At 38.0% G+C, this 21,498-nt stretch overlaps 1 protein-coding gene across 2 annotated transcripts in view; it reads right to left on the bottom strand.

The window, feature by feature from the left end:
- Window positions 1–21,498, bottom strand: part of LOC146622714 (mannosyl-oligosaccharide 1,2-alpha-mannosidase IA) — a 207,540-nt gene that overhangs the window by 75,505 nt on the left and 110,537 nt on the right. For both annotated transcript variants that reach the window (XM_085366357.1, XM_085366358.1), the window contains exons 3-4: window positions 20,447–20,562; window positions 456–536 (exon numbers count right to left, since the gene is read on the bottom strand). In XM_085366357.1, coding sequence (XP_085222483.1) covers window positions 456–536; window positions 20,447–20,562 — 197 coding nt within the window. The remainder of the gene's footprint in view (window positions 1–455; window positions 537–20,446; window positions 20,563–21,498) is intronic.

Below are 21,498 nucleotides of genomic sequence, written 5' to 3'. Positions count from 1 at the left end.
AAATGTGATGCATTTTTTTTTTAAAAGATCTCATTTTTTAGAATTTGATGAAAGATTATTCGGTTGTCAAAATAAGGCCTTGATTACCATGAGGTGCAGACAAGTTGGACATGTGCTGACATCCAGTGAAAAATATGTATAAACCAATTAGGTCCAACATAAAACTGGTGAGGATGAGTACATATTTAAACCCTTACCTATATATCTTACACAGACAGTTTTTTCCCATTCCAAACAACAGAAAAGCCCAAAACATGAAAATGCTGAAATGGCCCAAGATAATTTTATGCTTGCACAGCAGTGACACATAAATACACCTAAACACACTGATGTGCACAAATGCTGTCACCCGCAGTGGCAGCCTGTTCATCATTCAAACTGCAGGCCTGGTGTGAGATAAAGGAAGCAGCAGATCTCACTAGAGTAGAGGGATAACAGACATCTATTAATCTTACCTCCTCCCCTGTCAAGTAGTACGCCGACAGCAACCCGCCGACGTAACGGATGTTCACCTCAAACAGTGATGCCTCGCCGTTCTGTTGAACCAAAAGAGAGAGATCAAATTGTCAAATGTCATATTTAAGTCCTCAGTCGGGGGTAAAGTGGCTGTACGGGGAAAAAACAAACAAACAAAAAAAAAAAACACACTAAAGACACCATGAACTGTTTTTTACTCCACTCATGGTTTTACTTCATTCAATAACTGAGCTATGTGGTAGGTTTATTGCTCTCTGAGATGTCTTTGGAGTAGTGTAGTCAGATGGGAAGATAAATATTTTAATATTTCACACAGCATAAAGTCTCTGGGTCATGTAAATATTTATTATGTTCACGTGTGCAGATCAGCATTTCTTGGTTGTTTAATAGATTTTCAGATTCTTTAATGCATGAAGATGTTTACTGGAGAGTCTGAGGTTTTCCTGAGTGGTGTACTAAGAAGTGAGATTAATGGGTTAATTAGCTAGACTGCATTATACTAAACTGTACACCACATTGTCACTGGAATGTGCACATATTTATACTTGATTCTAACCTGGTGCTAAGTTTCTTAAACACCAGCTACTAGAACACTGTCATTTTCATCTGCCAACAAACTAAAGTGATTTCCACAACTACTTCATTAGGTTAGGGGACTTTTAATGTATGCACTTTAAAGTTTCAGAGCTCTAATGTGTAGCGGTCACATTAGAACGAACAGCAGCACTGAGAGCGCGCTCAGTGTTAAAACAATCGGCTTAATTAAAATGCTTGTTTTTACTGCTCTGTGTACTAAATTCCAAGGTTAACAGTTTCTGCAGCATCGGTCTCTGGTCCTTCTTGCAACAGTTTGGCACTTTACAGTTCTATTTTTAATTTCCTTTTTACATTTTTATCACAATTTCATTATCACCACTTGACGACGTCTCTGAAAAGAGTAGGCGGCACTCAATTTGTGCAGAAGCAGAGTCATGTGATCTTACAGAACCTGAAGCAAAAAGCCCGACTTGACAGAAAAAGTTGATAACCACCATTGTGATACTTATTTTACTTATTACTTACTTATTTTAAGTTTTTTTTCAAGCCAGATAATGCAACAAAAGTGTGGCTAAGTTGAACTTCCCCTCTGGTATACTCACACAACTGCCAGTTTAAGAAGAAAAAAAATAAATGTAAAGATGGCATAACCAGGAGCATAACTTAATTTCTTGAGACTTCTATTTACAAGGACCATAGATAATCACAATAAATTACAACTGTGGTTATATCTCAGGAGAAAAAAGCAATTTCTAATAAGCAATGCCGTTGCATGGTGTTATTCTGAGTGAGTGCATAAGAGGAGTCATACTGGATTAACACAAGGCAAATTGGGTTGTGACCATGGCCACTTCATCTGAATTCAACAGCCGTGGTTCATCTTTAAAAGTCTTTGTACTCGGTGACCAATAAACAATGAATTAAATAATAATTAAATAAATAAATAAATTGTTTTTGTTCCCACAAAAAAAGAGGCAGATGTCACTATGCAAACCGAATGCTTTGTGTTTTTGTTTTGTTGCTGTTGCCATTTTCAAGCATCGACCTGATGCATTAGGTAGTAGCTTACTGTAATAATAAATATTTAAATGCTTGTTGGATAAAAGGGAGGCTAATGGCTGAGAGGATTAAAGTACACAGACTACACTGTGCTTAGAAGCAAACACACGCTGGATTATCATTGTTACTCTAACATAAAAATAAAATGTAAATGTATGTCACTAAACTCTAACGGACCTAAACCATACTAACCAATAATACACGTGAACTTTAATCAACATATCCACTAACCTGGGACTGCATTACCATGCAACCCTGCAACCACTAAACAGAGTCAGTCTGGAAACAACAACAGCAAAAACACAAAAATCCTTCCAGAAGTAAGTCTTGTCACTCAGCAGCCATCTTGGCAACATCTCCAAACATCCATCTGAATGATGACTCACTAAACTTTACCCACAAGAACACTGAACAAATTAGCATGGCTAAGTTTTGGTATAGACCATAGTTGTCAAACTCTGGCCCGCTGGCCAAATTTGGCCCACAGCCTAATTATATTTGGCCTGCGAAGCCATACCAAATTACTATTAGAGCTGGCCTACTGGTATTATACAGCTAATATATATATTGTTTAGTATTAAGCTTTGCTTGTTCCATATTCAGTTTTTCAGCAAAACTTGTTTGAGTCCATAAGAAAAGATTCATTCTTATATCTAGAGGAAGATTTTTTTTTCAATAAATATTAACGTTAGCCCGCGACTTTGTTCCAGTTTTGAATTTTGGCCGACTGTGTATTTGAGTTTGACACCCCTGGTATAGACATAGTGAGTCAAAAAAGCAATACTTACATGTACGCATGTTAGCTATGATAACGAGCACTTGCCACCTCATAGTTGAAACTGTCATGAACCTCCACTATGGATATCTATTAAATTCTAATAAAATAATTGTCTCACGCGCTCGAGCTTTCATGTTGTCCACCTCTATACAGTCTAGTACCAAATCTCTCTGAATGGCTGAAGCCCTACAGGCATTAATTTGACAAAAACAACACTGAAATAACAAAACATTTGAGACAGCTCAATTCTACAGTTTTAGAAAATAAAAGTATAAAAAAGAAAAAAAATTCCACTTCAAAGCGACTCGAAGTGTTATTATTTACATAAAGGCAGTTTTACAGTCAATCCCCATGGAAACAGCAAAAGTGGTTGCTAAGCGATGATGTGACAAAACTGCAAAACCTCTTTTGACTGATTGGTTAGCCTTCGTATTCCTCATTAGTGGAATTAATTGTATTCATAACATTTTGACAGCAACAAACAGAGATGATAAATCAATAAAAATAGTGGGAAGCATTAATATGAACGCACACTTAGAACCTTAAACAACACTAGATTAAGTGTTTGTTCTCGTGCTTGCAATTCAAGTAATGCACAAACACTTAAAATAATTCAAAAATCTACCCAAGTCATTTCCACATACAGGTTATCTCTGTGCTTATAAGGAAAGCTCTTGAACTACAAAGCTCCCCGTGCTCTTTCTTCCTCTCTCTCGGTTGTAATGGAGTTTTTCTCTCCAAAGAAATCAACGACTAGAGCCAGGGCAGACTCAAAAAGTCAGGCTAGAAAGTCAAAGCCATGTAATCGTGTTCCCCGGTGTTTTGTTTCCTCTTTTGTCTGAGAGACTCTTGCAACCGCAAGGCAGTATTGATTAGTAGGGAGCAAGTTTGGTTCAAGCTGGATTTTATTCAAGAACCTCTGCTGTAATATTTTGCCATCAGTTTCTCCTCTTACATTGTTTTTTGGTCACTTAGAGTCTCAAAAATTTTTGGACCAAGTCTACAGATTACTGTACAGATATTTATCCTGTGATGTTTCAACTGCTAGGAGAACCGTTCCAGAAAGAGAAACGGCGAGTGTATTTTGGCTCTTTTGTCATCCAGATGTGGAAACGTACAGCGGGATGACTTCAGAGTATGGAGCAGAGTGTGCAGTTCCGATCCCTTTGTAATTTTCCTCAGCTTTCATTAGCAGCCTTGTTCTGATTTTCTGTGGAAAAGTAACATCTTAAGAGTATCGCAAACAGACAAAGCAAACAAAACTGTACTTTCTGTTCAACAGTCCTCACTCTACACTACTGTTTGCTTTTAATATACTCTGGGCGTTTCTCAATTTTCTCCGTAGGAGTAGAGACACAAATGAATGTCTTGATCTATATCCTAGCTTTATCTACTGCTGGGCAGTTTTATCACACAATACAATAAAACATGTGTTTGTTTGCAATTTTACTTTTCTCCTTTCTTTTTTTTTAGAAAAATAAATACTGACAAGAGGACTTGTTGCTATGTTGCAATTTCAAGATGAAATATGCACGTTATATTTTCTTTTCTAATTGAAGTATGAAATAAGAGGTACTGCTCAGTATGTCACTATAATTACTGCCTCTTGTGCCAGCTGAAGGTTAAAGCAGAATGGTACTCATTGACTTGGAGACCCATTGAGAAGGAAATTGCTAGCTCGAGCGTGGTTGATAAGGAAACTGCAATTTGGTGGCAGAAAGGGCAATTTGCTAGAATTTAGTTAAGGAGTCAGTGGCATCTGTACTATGCTTTTATTTATCTCTATATGCATCTCTTTAAAAATGCATATTTTTAATCCTGTTTATATTCGTACTTCACATAAATACATAATATTTATAACCACCGTGTTTATTTGACACGTCAACAAAATATTCCATCCATCCATCAATTCTCTTCAGAGTCCAGATTCAAATACATGCACATGCACAAACATGAAAATGTTATGAAGATTCTAATGGAACCTTCAGGGACCATGTAAAACACAGATGTAACCTGGATTGGATGTTGAAAATTGCTACTGTGAGCCATTTGAACCCAGTTCCTCAACCCCTTGCAACATTGGGTTTAAAAATTTCAAGGTCACAGTCAGTGTCCATTTACATTTACAAACAATATAGAGGTCTTTACAGGCAACGGAAGTACATTTTGCAAAAATACTGCACAGTTTTTGTTTGTTTTATTTGATAAGTTCCCTTTTTAAAAACTCTACGATTCTGATTCTACAACAGCATGACGCTGGCTCCGTTTGAAAACTCTGCACACTGGTGACATTTTCTGAGACAAAGCACCAGTGCCTCTGGCAGGACAACTGAGCTATCTTGCCAACCCTGAAATGAGTGGCCCATTCAGTAATGACACTACAATGGCAGTGATTAGGAATGGAGTGTCTATTTATCACTAGTGATTGTAGCTCTCAGCAAGACCGGCAGAAGGTACAGTGAGAGAGGACATACAGTGCTGACAAAGGTTTTGCCAGTCAGACTTTAAGTCCTAGAAGACTCAATAAATCAGTCAGGAAGCCATTCATACCAATTTGAAAATATACCTAACGCACATTTACATAAAATAAAAAAACAAACAAAAGAAAAACAAGCCCCTAGGCAATCTTTCTACTCAATTGGCTTGTTGATTTCTGCATTTGAATCTGATTTATTTTTCAGGAACAGCTACTTGCAAGCCCTGCGTCTTACTGCAAACGGGGCAACCTAACCTTCAAACGTGCCTCAACGTTAAATGAACTTAAAAGGCAAACCCTAAGGCTCTGAGAACGTAAACTAAATAGTAAAACTCACACTGACAAAGCAATTCAATCATCACGGTCTAAGTAAGACAAGAAGAAAGAAGATTAAAAACTGTGTCCTCTGAAAGGTTGCTTGTATATGACTCAATCTCAAATTTCCACATTAATGTACAAACGGGTGGAGGTACAGCTGACTGGATCTGATTGTGAGGCTGACTTTCAAACGGGTTTAACATCAAGACACGAATTTCTTTGAAGTAAACCAAATCTGCGTATTATGTTCACTGGGGCATAAGGCCTGAAAATTTGGCTTTTTACAAGATTTACAAAGTAATTTGTCCACCGGAGAAGCCGAATGCTTTTCTTTTATTTATTATCAAAGTTAGATTCCACATTAAAGCATAAAATTATTAGCTTTCACAAGCTATTAAGGCTCTGCGTTTGGCTGTTAACTGGACAAACACACCAGCTAATGTGGGGAATTATTGAAATATCCCTGTTTCTTTGCACAATTCTAATGAACTTCACACTAAACAAAGACCAAAGTCCTCTAATTTCTGTGTCTGTGATTAAATCAGTTGTTCAATATTTATGCTAAAACAAAGTTGGCTGAATTGTGTGAATGTGTTTTAGGCTTTGAAAATGGGATTAGGAATTAGTGTTATATTATTACGTGTTAATGATTATCTTTCCTCCCTCCACTTTCCCCTCATCCCAAATGATGGAGGCAAATGTCCTCCCTTCCTGCTATGTTTGCTCAAAGAGAATTATTTAGTTTTTCGTTATATTTTCCAGTTCAGATTACTTATCTCAATGAAGCAATAGATGAATCCTAATAAAAGAAGAAGGGATTCTCAAATCTAACCCAAAAGAAGTATCTTTAATGACTAAAACACTAAAAGCAATGTCATAAAGCTCAATTTACATGCGCTGCTTATCCTGGAGGTACGTTTATATACGATGCAGCAAGCATTAAAGCTGCCCCGCAAGCACAACCAGAAAATCTGGATAAGTGGATGACACCTGTTTTTATTTTTTCCCCCGCCTTGTCTCTCTTCATGGTGCTCAAGTTGAGGGTCTAATTAGGAGTCAACACAAGGCTGTCAGAGAAAAACACAGAAGTTTTCATCACCATTGCCATCAAGTTAAAAAGCTTGTCTGCATTTTCTCTGTTAGTTCTTCTCAACCTGCCGCAGTGAAAAGTAAGCGACTTTCTGAAGAATGCTCATCAGTGAAAACAAATGTGCAGCTTTAAAGTACCATTAACGCACTGCTTCTTCACACCAAATCTAATATATACAGTTGATGTTCATGATATAAACCAATTAGCCACAAAATATAAATCACTGACAGATTAAGTAAATAACACAGATCATCAGGAGTTACGCGAGTACCCCTCATACAGCCAAAATAGCGCATTACCATGCAATGTTTTTTAAGGAACCTCAGTGTTATTGATGCATAATTTGTCACCTGCCATCCAAAATCTGGCAACTATAAAGCTATAAAGTAGCTTTTATGGGATGCTCAGGTTTTCTAGTATTTTTTTTTCAAGCCTGCTTTTTGCTAAAATAATATACTTAAAGATGTCTGTTGCTAAACTAGCTAGCTAGTCAGCCATCGTGTGCAAATGTGGTTATAATCCGGCTACTCAGGACTTAAAAAGTAGTACACAAACCAGGGGAGACCCCACAGTGCCATCATTCATTAGGTATCATCCACCTAAAATGTTTTGCAGTACAACTAACCATTCCCCCAACATCTGTCAACATTTCTATCCATGTCCAGCCATGTTGTGGCTGTATTAGCGATGTGCAGGGTGCAGGTGGTTTTAATTATGTGGATGATCTGTGTGTGCTCCTCTTTCTCCTTACCTTGTGGCAGAGAATAGAGAATGAAAGCTCATTTAAATAAGCAACTGCTTTTACCAACGCTGTAACTATTTAAAATGTGTACTACTGGGAGAAAAACTAATTATACTAGCTAATGTAATTTTTATGGAGGAGGAGCCTCGACAGGAAAAGAAAATAAGGAACAGAATGACTCATTGGGGTACATTACATTGGGGTACATACAATGCAGTGTTGCTGGTGGTGCTCTCTCCTTCTGTATTGATGTGTATTCAACAGTCAAAGGAAAGATTTCTGTCCTACTCAGCCCAGATTTGCTTGGGACACGAGCCTGATTGGCATGACCACTGTGATGCTGTGTGCCAAGGAGCTGACTAGACTATTGCCCAGTTGTGTCCTGCTCAAATGTTAATGTAATAATTTACTGCTAATAAAGAGGCATCATTGTCACTGGGCAAATGTCTGTTAGCATTACTGCCATCCAGATTCTGACTGACTGCTACATGCTAACGCCAAATCGGGCTGATGTGACAGACAAAATGACCTGATAAGCCAAGGATGGAAAGAGACGATTGCCTCTCCTACCAAAGCTGGTGATTCACACATGCTGGCTGGGATTGAATTTAACATTGCTAATTAAAATACAGATACAGAAATCATCAATTTTCACTCTAATCTCCCTGGCTCTCACATACTGTTAAAGCTGCTGCCTCTGCTGCTCCTCTCCAACTTGCTGCTTTCAGGACATCGAGATGCGCCTGCGTTTTCTATTTCTTTTCTTTTTTTTTTTAAATATTGTGCAGTAATTATAGTCTTGATCAGTGTCCAAGTTGTGAGAGCAGTCTACAACATTAGCGTTAATGACCCTACCCGCAACCCTGTGGAGCATGCTAAACAGCTTTCTCTGACATAAAGGGAGCTCTGAAATTCAAGCCAAAATAGCGACTTCACAAAAAAATGAGCCCACTCAGCGCAACACTCTTTTATTCTGGAAGCTTTTTTTTTTTTACATCGCAATAGTTTGAAATGAAAGAAGCCTTTATCAGTTTTTGAAACCAAATTTTAACTGACAGATATTAGCCAGTAACGGTCATCAGCTGTGATACGTCAACTTTTTGCCCTCTTGTTACTAGAATAGAATAGAATAATCCTTTACTAGGGCTGTGCGATATGACCAAAATCTCATATCCCGATATTAAGACATCTATCGTCCAATAACGATATAAATCGCAAAAATGTAACATTTTCTGTAAATTCTGTGAATCTCGGGCAGCTCGACTTGCGTGAAGTTTCTCCAGCTGGGCGTCGCATACCTGGAGTCGAGTGTTTTAACCGATGCATGAAACTATACATCTTTAGACATAAGTTGTAACGGCCGCCGTTTTCTTTGTGAGTATTTATTACATGGCTTGCTGCGAGGAAAAGCCTGTTCTAACGTTTGAGTCTAAGGTTTATTTTTTAGCACCTGACGGCTCTTTTTTGCTTCTCATCTGTAAACACTGCATCTTTCACGTGATTCAGTTTATTTTGAAAAGTCTCAACAGGATCTTGAGCTTTATTGTGAAAGGTTTATGTGGAACATAAACAAGCGGACACGCAATGGTGCTACCGTCGTTGTTGGTAACCACAACGCATAAAAACAAAGGCTTGTCTGTCTGTAGTAGAGATGGCACGATACCACTTTTTTATGTTCGATACCGATATCATAAATTTGGATATCTGCCGATACCGATATGAATCCGATAGTGTTTTTTAATCAACAAAACGGTTTTTTAAATATCTTGCTGCATTTTGTATAAGTTCATACTCAAGTTTAAAACAACAACTACACTAAAGCTATTCTGTTATACCTGTATGCAAAAAAAAATATTTCATAGTTCAGCAATACTGATCAATCTAATAAACTTAAACCTACACCTTCCTCCCTATTCTGGTATTTTAAAGAGTACTTAGCGTAAATATTAAGCAACCTAACTAATAGGGTTCCAACTCCCAGCAACAACAAAAATAAATAAATAAAAAATAGGGAACCACCCCTCACGCTCCACCTCATGATGCTTAATCGACGTAATCAACCTTAATTTGATGCAGTGTGAAAAAAAATGCACAGAAATCAATTATTTTTCAAGAAATATTAAATAGATTCAACATCTTTCTTCAACAAAATTGCAGACTGCACAGATGGTACCTTCCCAAAGGAAAAAGTACTATAGCTTACTAGGGTATATATATTAGACTTAATAGTTACTATATACAGTAATTGACTTCTATTCATTTTACATCAAATTAAAACTTTGGGTGTCAGATAATTATTTATTAAAAGCTAGACATTTTAAATGAGAATAAGAAAGAAAAGTATGTCTTTGTGCCCCCTTTTCCCTGTTAATGCCCTATCGGCCCCCCTGGCTAAACTTTGCTAGATCCGCCCCTGCACAGTTACCAGCCGTCAGCTACGTAGAAAAAGATCCTGGAGTAGAAAGTAATATTAAATACATTCTAACAATAGCTGATCAAGCTTAAACGTGCTGCTGTTGTTCAGCCGCTGGTTTCCTCTTTCTGGTGCAAAGTGGGCCAAAAGCAAACTAGAGACACGGACTCGCGACAGAAAAGCCGATCAGCTGATCATTTAAGCAGTTTCATGATTGAAGTAGCAGCAGGAGAGGCAGTCGCTTGTTAAGCTTAACGCAGGAATGCTTTACAAACATTCAGAGATGGACTTACACACTTGCTTTACTTCTCTCGGGATAACTTTGTCGGAGATGAAATGCTGGGTTGCTAGCGAAGCTCCAAATGCTATCCAGACCACCGACAGGTCCCGCATGCCACAGCCGCTCTATCACGTGACCACACTGCTCCAACGTGCTAACGTTCTGAGGCGAGTTACGGCGTGTTGCAAGTTTTGTGAGGTGCTTTCGTGATATTTAATGGATCGGATTACATTTTTTATTTTTCTCCGATATCCGATCCAGTAATTTAGGTCAGTATCGGACCGATACGTAATATCGGATCGGTCCATCTCTAGTCTGTAGTTTAGTTATATTAAATATAAGAGAAAGAGAGAACTTAAGGAAATTAATATAGCCACTACAGTGACCATCAAAATAATGAAAAAATATTGCTGTAAACAGTTTATTTTGCGACACCACGAAATAAACGATAGCGTAAAATTAAACGATAGATGTTTTTATATCGTCATCCGATATATATCGTTATATTGAACAGCCCTACTTGTTGCACTCCCATCATGCATTTGTACAAACTGGGGATAACCTCAGTAAATAATTAATCCCAGTTGCAGACCAATAAAATGTGATTAAATAGTCAGAGAATATTATTGGCTAATGTTTTAAGTTTCATCATTTTATTTCTTTGAAAATTCTTTTTAACCCGAGTAATTAATGCACATCCAACTTCACCTCAAACATCATGTGTACACACAAAAGAGAGGATGCACTCGTATCGTAAAACATCTCCACTAAATGCATAAACTTGTAAATCAACAGCCTGGTGCATAATTCATCAAATACTGCCACGGTGATAAATTACAGCTGAATTACAGCCCAACCCATCAAGCCACCATCAGAGAATATTGGTCTCCCCGCATCTGTCTATTTTCAGAGCTTCATCTCTGTCTTTTGATGCCGTCTCCCCACACAAATGCACACGCACGCACAAAACTCTTGCGTGCACAGGTCTCTGCTCTTTCCTGGGGGCTGCAGTAGCTCCCCCACAGAGTCTTCTATTATAATGCTTGGGTCTCATGGGACTTTGCTCTACTCTCTCTCTGCTGTTATTATTCAGCCTGCTGCAGTCCATCTTCCTTCCTCCTGACTCTGTGTCTAACTGTCTGCCTCTGTCTCTCATCATATACCTCCCACTGTATTTGGCCTTGCTGACTGAGACACATCCTTCACTTTTTCCTCAGCGGCTGCTAACTCCCAAACTGCCAAGAAAAAAAACAAAGAGCTATTTGAGCTGCTTAATGCTTCAGCGTATTCATGCTGATATATATATATTAACATCGAGTTATGCAGATTAGGTCATTAAGACAGCTAATTAACACACCAATTATATATTTATTTTTTTCAGTATAACAGTCTTCATGTCTTTTTAGTAGCATGAAAATTAAATTAAAGCTAACATCCAGCGACTTCCTTGCTCTAAGAAAATTTGGTTTCTGAATTATTTATAAAGACACCACCTTTATACTGCTTTCCTCCTAGCTTATCTGATCACCCTCTTATCAAATATGTGAATTGCTATGATCACCAGCTTGTTGCACACTTTGTCTACCTGCAGTGTGGTGCCGTGTAGGTGGTGTGCACCATGTTTATTGCAGCCTTTAAGCTGAAAACAGGTGCTGCTTATGTAGAGCTGAGGTAAACTGAAATATGAACATTTTTTGAGAGTGTCATTATTACATAGTCATAGACTTTGTGTTTATTAAGACATTACAGTGCAACCTCATTGCACTTTTCAAAAAAAGTCTTAATATTCCAGAGATCTTTCCATATTAACATCTAAGATATTCAATACTATTTTTAAAGAACGTCTACATGTAAATCAGAGCTTGTGAAACTAAGCCAACCCTTTTCCCGCTGTAGTAGCCAGAATCCAGTGTCAGCGGTTGACTGTGCGAAATGGCTCCACAGGGAAAAAGTGCATGAATGATACAAAATGTGCTGGTAAATATCCGTAATGATGAACTACCCACACAAAACGTCCTTTGCCCTGCGCATCCTGGGACAGAATGTCAGCTCAGCTTGACCTCAGCTTAGGGGCACGGCGTCTTTACCGAACCGTCCCTCGGCATTGCAAATGACACCGTTTTTTTCCTCAGACGCCTTCATGACTAGAAGCAAGTTGTGTCTAATTTAGTCCAGACAGGGTGTCAGCGGGGGTCAAAAAACTGCTCTCTGGAGGTAAACAACAACCTTGCTCCAGGTCTCCTCATTACCAACTAATGTCACTTTTTCTTGTCCTCAAATGTGAGCACGCATTTGGAAAATAACCCACAAACAACTGATTAAAAACAGACTGGTTTACAAGCCTTGAGATTAAAAATATGGTGGGGAACACCGCTTGTCTTTTTCAACAATGTGATGACATCTCCAAGTTAAGAACTGTCATCATGAAAATGCATAAAATAGTCAGAATATCTTTGTTAGCTTAAAATATTTTAGAATAACAACCTACACAAGCGCTCTATATTTGCCTGAGGCATTTGCAAAGTTGAACTCAGTCAACAGCTTTTTTCTCTGGTAATAAAAGTTACCACACATTTCTCTCAGGTTTCGCTCTGTGTTGCACATGTGTACACAGTAGATACACCGCATTGTTCAGTACTTGGTGGGACGCTGCTGGCAGTCTCTGAAATACTTGATGAAGTTGCTCATTCTCTTCTAGTCTCTCACCAAACTTTCTCTGCTCTGTGAAAGGAGTGCATCCCATGTGTCTGAAACTGTATCTGGACTGGCAGCACAAACTCTTTCTGGCCTCCGGACCGAGGTTCAAAAGATTAACAGCAACAACAATGTGCAATGTATCTGCGCTCATTCTACCAAAAAGTCAATTACATCTGGATTATAACGACACTCGTATAAATACACTTTGGTTATTTTCTCGACGCCGTGCTTTATGCAGCTGCAAATTTGATTTGGATGTAATGAAAGTGAGACCTCAAGCTAATGCCGATATCTCGAGCTGACAGAAAAGACTTTAGGGAGATTTGAAGAATTGTTTTTTTTTTCTTGGATGTTTTGGGGTGAGGCACGCTTGTTCAGCTTCCACCACAGTTTGAAGAAAACACTCATTGCTTCACTGCTACTGAAACAACCCCTACTGGGCTCACAGCAAGCAACCACAAAACTAAACAAGGGCAGAGGGAAAAAAAATGCAAAATAAACAAGACTAAGCTTGTGCTTGGATTGTCCGTGTGTTCAATCACTCACCCACTATTTAGTGTTTGCTTCAGAGAGCACTGACAAGAGAACAAGGGCAGAGTGTTATTAATACAATTCTGACACTACTTGGATGCAACGCTACTACATTATCAATTAGTATCATTAGTCATAATTATCTGTTACATAAGCTAACAGCAGGGGACCTGAAACAAATGTGAGGGCACCGACACCACAAGTACACATCTCTCTCTGCAACGTGGGAATGAAGATTTATAGCACAAATCTGTGCACATATATATATATATGGAAGCTTGTTTCCGCCACTTAAAAAAATTAAAAAATATCCATAACTCAAAATTTCGACTTGACTTGAAATTTCAAGTTAGCGCTGCCAATCAGTAATCACGTGAATGACGTCATTTCCTTGTAACCCGGAACCTGAAGCCCTCAGCTACAAATGCTACAGCTAAGCTACCAGTTTTACAGCCAGTCATGAATGCACAAATTGCTGAGTATTTTCAGCATGGCTTCACATTATATCCTTGCGTTATTAGCCGAATCACAAGGCGTTACTATCAGCAAACGTACTCTGGAAAGCGTCAATTTATAAATTGGTAGCTCACGATCCGGTTTTAAGTGTGCATTCCTCTGCGCCTTATCCTTCCTGGTAACAAAAAAATGACATCATTCACATAGATTACTGATTGGCAGCGCTAACTCAAATTTCGAGTTAATAAATCAAAATTTCGAGAAAATAACTCGAAATTTCCAGTTATGGATACTTTTTTTTAGTGGCGGAAATGGGCTTTCATACATATAACCATTAACAAGATGCAAAAATATAATAGGTACCATAGCCATTACTGTGCTAAAATATGCCATTTTTAATATAATAATTGTAAAATATGAAATGTAGTAGTAGCTCCCATGCACATATTTCCCACATCGCCAGTATATTTACAGTTTAGACAAACCCACAAAAGTCTGACTTTTTTTTATTTTCTCTTCAGAGCATGAGAAGAGACGAGCCACAGCACACCTGAGACGGCTGAGGAGTACTAAGTTCACCATGTACTCTTAACAGGTCAGAAAAATGGCATCATGTCCAGATCTGACAGCTCTTTCTTCCTTCTTCTGACACCACACTGGCAGGCTGCAGTGTATGCATGTGACTGTCAGCATCTCGACCTCCCTTCAGAAATAATAACGCACTCTGTCCAATTTAATGGCACTCGGCTTACACATGCCAACATCCACGCTACTGAATCGTTCAGGGATGGAGAAATGCAGCACATGCCACGACATATAAAAAATAAAATAAAATACAGCTCATTACTCCAGTCTCTACCAATAACACCCAGGAGATTTCACACTAACTTGATCTGAGATGTGGAATCACAGGCCTGAGCGTGCATATTATCCAGTCATTTCGCCATCCTGGTGGGGCTCTGGAGCTTCGTCAATGTGGTAAATAAGAAGTTATTGCTGGTGGATGTTTCTAGTTATGCTAAAGAGGCTTCATAGCAATCATCAGCAAAATCACAGGGGGAAGATTCAATCTATAAGGAGCACTAATTTTAAAAATCACCAAAGGCTGAGCTTTAGTGAGAAGATGTGCACACTTCAGCTTCTGTGAAGGATAATTAATATGACAGCACTTCTACTTACTGTACACATTAGTCCACCTTGAACACAGTGCAGTTTAAAGATCACATTATACGTTTGCATAATATAAACAATGAATTGTTGGGCGTATTAACACATCTATTCTTGACATTTGGAAAATGTCATGAATGAAAAAAAAAAAAGGTAAAACACTACTTAATAATTCTGGTTTCTTTTTTAATCTCCTTGCAATTTAAGAAGTTTTACAGTACGTGTGAAAACCTTAATATCATGATTGATCAATATAAAAATAATCATATATGATATATATTGCCTAACCTATTGATGATTTATCAAACCCAACCTGACATAATCAAATATTTAGTGATTTTAATTGATCTGAAAGAAGATCTTCCTTTAATAATGGCTTAAAGTACATTTTCTTCATGTCATCTTAAAGCAGCGGTCCCCAACTGGGACCAGTTTGTGTCCGACAATATTTTCACGGATCAGCATTTAAGGTGTCCTGGATAAATACAACAAAATAAAACCAGTACTGGTACCAAAAAAAAGAAGACTTATTCATAACACACGGGAAAAGACCCAGGAAAACCGGGTTAATGATAAAAACGTTACAAAAATAACAATAAAAACCGATAAAACCCCTATAAAACCATAAATTTCACACCCGAGCCTCAACTCTCGCGACCTGGTACCAAACAACGACTCCCGGGGGTTGGGGGCGGCTGTCTTAAAGGGTCATCACCTGAAAATGCATTTATTCTTAGCAAACAGACAAAAACAATCCTTCCATAACACTCAGCAACATGATGAAACTGGATGACCGTAGATCAGAGCGATCACTTGCCACAATTTTGCTTTAACAGACTCAACACATAGATTTCTCGATGATGAATAAAAAGAACTGAGCCAGACAGAAAATGCCGTGGAGAGATTAGAAATAACTAAGTGAAAGAGCAGAAATGGAGGAAGGGAGGCTCTGAAAGCGTAATAAAATTTGGAAGGGAACATGAGGGAATACAGTCCAATCTTAAAGTCGACATTAATCACACCTAATTACTCGCTTTAATGGGAAAAGGTCTGATGAGCTCACAGAGGGCAGCTGCTTTACTTAACTGAAACTTAGTCGTCATACTGACCAAACCATTCTTTACATAAATAAATCTTCATCAGACTCAATAAGTGCCTCGGTGCTGATGTGTGATGATGTTGCCAAATACTTGTTCAGTCTTTATGCGACAACAGCTTGTAGAGAAGCATGGCACAGGCTAACACGGGTAGATATACTCTGGAGCTCCTTTTGTCTTGGTAAATGGCTGAGCCGCCAGCATGGCCAGTCTGTCTGCTGAGTTGTTCATTCAGATATGCATCCGAAGCTTGTAGATGCTTCAAAGTCATATGATTAAGGAAGATTTCAAGGAATTTAATTTGTTCACATGGCACAGAGTTTTAAAGTTCTGTATTACTAAGTGCATTTGTTAAAAATATAAACGTGGGTATGTTTGGTTTCATTCCGACACAAAGAAGAAATCCTGTAGAAACGGGATAATAATGAGCAGCTGATGTCCAAGTTTCTCGGCGAAGAGGCTGAAACCTGCTGCAAACACTGTCAAGTCTGTGCTAGTGTAACACCGTCCTCTTCCTTCTGTCCTTGTTTCACTGCTGACAAGTTACAGAGCAGCTGTCACAACGTGTCAAGCTATGGCTGACAGACAGGCCTGAGCTGATAAATCTAACAAAGTGCTTTGCAGTGTGACTGGCTGAATCTGCTGACAGTAATGTAATTAAAAGAAAAATGTGAGCATGAAAATCCCCGTGTGTCCTTGCTCCATTCCTTGTACTACTGTATGCACCTTTAACTGAAATAGATTACACTTTATTTTATGCAAATCATAAGTAATTTGAAATTCTTATAAAAATTGTCATATACAGTGTGAGGTGTCACATTTTACAAAGTAATGCAATGCTCTAACCACATTCCATTTTTTGCTAGTGCAGTAATATCATGACTCAGCGCAAATTAAGTAATCACATTACATTATCACTACTATGTTGTTGTGCATTCTAATGTTAACACAACATTAGCTCTTTCAAACAGCATGCTAACACAAGGCTAGCACAGGCAATCGTTTTGAAGCCTCTCTCAGCTGGTTTTCAACTTCACTTTGTGCTTTTAGCTTTTTGTTCGAACTTTAACACTAAAAGAAAAATCTGTCAGTGTGTGCGACTATAGCCTCAGGTTTATATAGATAACTGGTAATTATGTGACTATGCATTTAAGGTTACATTATGAGTAGTGTGAAGAACTTTCTCCCAAGAGTAATGAAGTAACACAATGGTAAAGTAATGTGTAATGCAACACTGATTTTATATATATATTATTTGTAATTAATGTTATAATGAATCTAATTAAAACACTTCTATTTGTTATACATTCCATTTTTTTATTAAATTTTTTTTAAGGATTGCAACAAAATAATTTCTTAAATCTGAGAAAAATAAAGCATTTTATTTTTATTTTTTACTTCCTTGCTTGTTTTCTTATAATAATAAACAAACTACTGACCTTATGTGCTACATTTTTCCAGCCTTTGCTTTTATGCGGCATGTATTTCCTTAAGTGGCATTTAGAAAAGAAAAAAAAATGAGGCCATCAGAAAAATTTCTGTAGGCTCTCGACAAGCTTGGTGAAGTGAATCTGACAATCCCTATGATGAGCCAGTGTGCTGTTTTATATGTTTTATATGTTCAAACTGCAAAAACGAGTTCATTATCAAAATGACGACATTAAGAAAGAAGATGTAGAAGTCACTGTGTGTGTTTGCGTTTAAAGTGCACAGTTTACTGTACTTGAAATGCTGTAATTTGGGCGGAAAATGAGATATTTTTAAAAAATGTGACAAGTAATCAGATCTTACAGGACAAAGAACAGCACTTTAATGAGGACATGTAAATAATTTCAACTTTCCTGCAGAGAATAATTGCAAGCCTCTGCCCTGCAATGACCGCCGATGAAGACAGGAAGTGGTGAAGTTAACAAATTGTGGCATATAACACCCCTGACAAAGTGCACTGTGAAGTGTAAACCCGCGTTTGTTGTCTTTATTAGTGACACTGTGGCTGTTTGTCAGCAGCTGCAATTACTGGCCGTCACCAGCAGCCACAGCTGCAGTCATAGTTAAGAATTTTCTCTCTTCACTGGAAAAGGCCATTCGCTGTATTAACTGCGTGTGGGTGTGTGTCACGTCTCATTCCAAGTCCTTGGTATGTATCAGTGACATCTGTGCGTGCCATGAGTAAGAAAAATAACAGCTTTGATATGCAGGCAATAACAATCACTGTGCATTTCTCTACGGCCTCGTATCTGGCAGTGATCGACAACGTGCTGCGATAAAGCGCATCTCAAACGCAGTGGAAGTGTTTTTTAGGCCTCTGCTTTCCAGCAGAGCTGTTGACTGCATATTATTCAAATACAGTTCAGTGTTACTAGCATCATGTGCAGTATGCCACACGTGTCAAATGTAGTTAAGATTGGTTTTCTTGATAGAATTGTATCATGTCTCTATAAGGGTCTAATGGATTTGAAACCACATTCGACTTCATATATTAGAACAAAATGGGAGAAGGAAGGAGGGATAAAAATATTAGAGGAAGAATGGACGGCAATATGGAGATATCAGTGGATGTGTACCAGCTCACAAAAGTGGAGGGAATTTGGCTGGAAGTGCCTAATTAGATACTTTATAACACCTTCTCAGAAGTCTCATTATGATGATAACCCCCCTGCTTGTTGGAGGAACTGTGGAAATCAAAGTGCAAATCATTACCATATTTTCTGGGACTGCTCAATCTTGAGGGATTATTGGAGAGAAATACATAATGCCTTACAGGATATCTTTAAACGTGAAATACCTCTCGAGAGTAAGACTATGTTCTTTGGATATATACCTCAGGAATGGCCTAAATATGATAAACATTTAATAAATATTTTATTGGTGGCCTGTAAAAAGAATATCACCAGAAAATGGTTATCCCCAGAGAGCCCAAACATAAGTACATGGATGGAAATCACAATGGAAATTTATAACATGGAAAAGATAACAGCTTCTGTTAACCACAAGCTGGAGAAATTTACATCATATTGGGAAAACTGGGTTAAATATATCACGCCTCATAGGCCAGATTTTACTATTACAAACCAATAATTATGATGTATGTATATATATTTATAGGATCACCCCATACCAACACATCCGTGTTTTTTTTTTGTTTTTTTTTTGTTTTTTTTGTTTTTTGTTTCTTTTTTCTTTTTTTTCTTTCTTTTTCTTTTTTTTCTCTTTTCTTAGGTTTGTTAGTTTTGTTTTTTGTTTTTTGATTTTCGGATTATGTGATGGTTTCAATTACTTCTATCGTTGTAAGTATTCTTCCCTTATGACTTGGATGTAAATTAAAATACTATTTCAGTATTTAAGGCAGATAACCTAAGTATGAAGAATGCTTACATGATGTACATACTGTGAATGCTTGCTTTTGAAACCTTAATAAAAATATGAATTAAAAAAAAAAAAAAAAAAAAAGATTGGTTTTCTTCACCAACACACTCATAATAAACAAGTGTTTTTGGGGCCTTAACTGTCAACAAACAAAACAACTTCAACTTGAGACATTTGGCGTGCTGTCATAACAGGCAGTGAATTTGTATAATTACTGCCTAGCGTCTACAGTAGCCTACCATGATGACAGTCATAATGACATAGTTGTGTTTGCAAGCTTTGTGTAATTACACACTATTACATAACCACATTTTATTGACAAGGTTGGTCCGGAAATGACCCCTTTCATTTGCAAAGCATAAAAAAAAAACACACTGACAAACAGGCTCACACATTACCTATTAGCAGCAAACTCCCTAAAAGCCCTTCCTGGTTGCCGCTTTCGCTCAATTCAACATGATATCAGAACTGGCAACCCACGCTGCTTGCAACCCAGCCTTTACAGACTCGCTCAATGAAAGGGTCATGGCCTCTCTTTGCCTCCTCTCTCCCACATTTTTTTAATCTACAACACCCTTTAAACCCTGCTCCAGCACTCTCTCCTTTATTTATCACATTTTCTGCCCCACAAAGACCTTTCAGAGAGGCAGAGAATTTCATCAGTCGGTAACACGGCGTGGCTGGTGGCCACACAGGAAGCTTTTGATTTCTGCTGGAATGTCCTGAGCTTTGGAAAACTGTCAGACTCAGTGGACACAATGTCGCTGTTAAAGCACAAAAGCACAGCTTGAAATCAATCGAGCATGCACGGTCACAGCTGAAAACTTCATTATGCTTATGTAGTAAGAGTGTGGTTAAGCTTGATGGAGGGGAGGATGTTGCCCCCAAGTTGCCCGAAAGTAAAATGCGAAAAAAAAGAAAAAAAGAAAGAAAGAAACTTGACACTAAAATGAGTTTCTCACCGAATTTAGATCCAGGCTGGTCTTCACCCATTCCTTGGCATCATTATACTCATCCATCAAACCCATAATGTACAGAGTGTCTAGTGAGTCAACGACGGATGCTCCTCTCAGGCCACCTGCAAAAATCAGAGAAAACACAGTTATGCACGGAGACAAGTTCTGCTTGTTTTTAGGTTCTTTTTTAGCAGGATATGAGGTGAAAAGGTAAAAATCTCAACATGCAGTACCTGTCAACTATTCACACAACAACAAATCAGTCCAACAATTCGCAACATCCAACCAAATAAAGCTATTTCTGACTTTTCCACTGTGACTGCAAGTCTTTCTCAGACCACCCCGAAGTTTCTTTGTGTGGACAAGGTTTTTTCCCAGTGTATTCTTTATACAGCTGGTCGATCCTCTCCACGGTGAAGCAAAATACATTTTTATCGGTTAAATTTCTAAAATTAGTATACGTATGGGTGGAAAACAAGTCACTACTGCTACCTCTTATCTTATTATATGCATATACATGAGCTATCGGCGTGTTGCATGGAGTATTGTTTTAACACTGATGCTATTTTTACAGTAACTAATCCCTAAAGCGGTAATCTGTCCACTAAGACAGTATGCATTTCAACTAATTTTTTAAAAGGGTGGTTTAAAGAAGATTTGAAAAGAAAAAAAGTAGAAAGTAGAATAAATAACCGACAAATCATTACTTTATTTCCTGCTACATAAGTCAAAGTCTTCGAAGATGGATAACTACTGAGATTTAACTCTAAACCTTTAATGTGGTGGTTAGCAACAGCAACTTGACAGCGCGTGTGATAAAAACTAAAACATAAAAGTCTCCCTCGCGCCGAGCTTCAGTAATTACTGCAGTGATGTTGAATGATAATACAAAAACAGCTTTGTGTGGCCCACATGAAAAGCATCTTCTCTCCGAGATTAAAGCATCTTCTCTCCGAGATTAAAGCATCCGCTACAAAGCACCAGTCACTGTAACATGAAAGTCAAGTCATTTAGGAACCAACCACCAGAGGGGAATAAAAGAACCTGTATACTGATTA

This window comes from Diplotaxodon limnothrissa, linkage group LG11 (assembly GCF_057381915.1).
Source record: "Diplotaxodon limnothrissa isolate DT_005_m linkage group LG11, D_limnothrissa_male_GT1.1, whole genome shotgun sequence".
NCBI classification, from domain to species: Eukaryota; Metazoa; Chordata; class Actinopteri; order Cichliformes; family Cichlidae; genus Diplotaxodon; species Diplotaxodon limnothrissa.
This window is presented reverse-complemented; position numbering and strand designations above follow the sequence as displayed.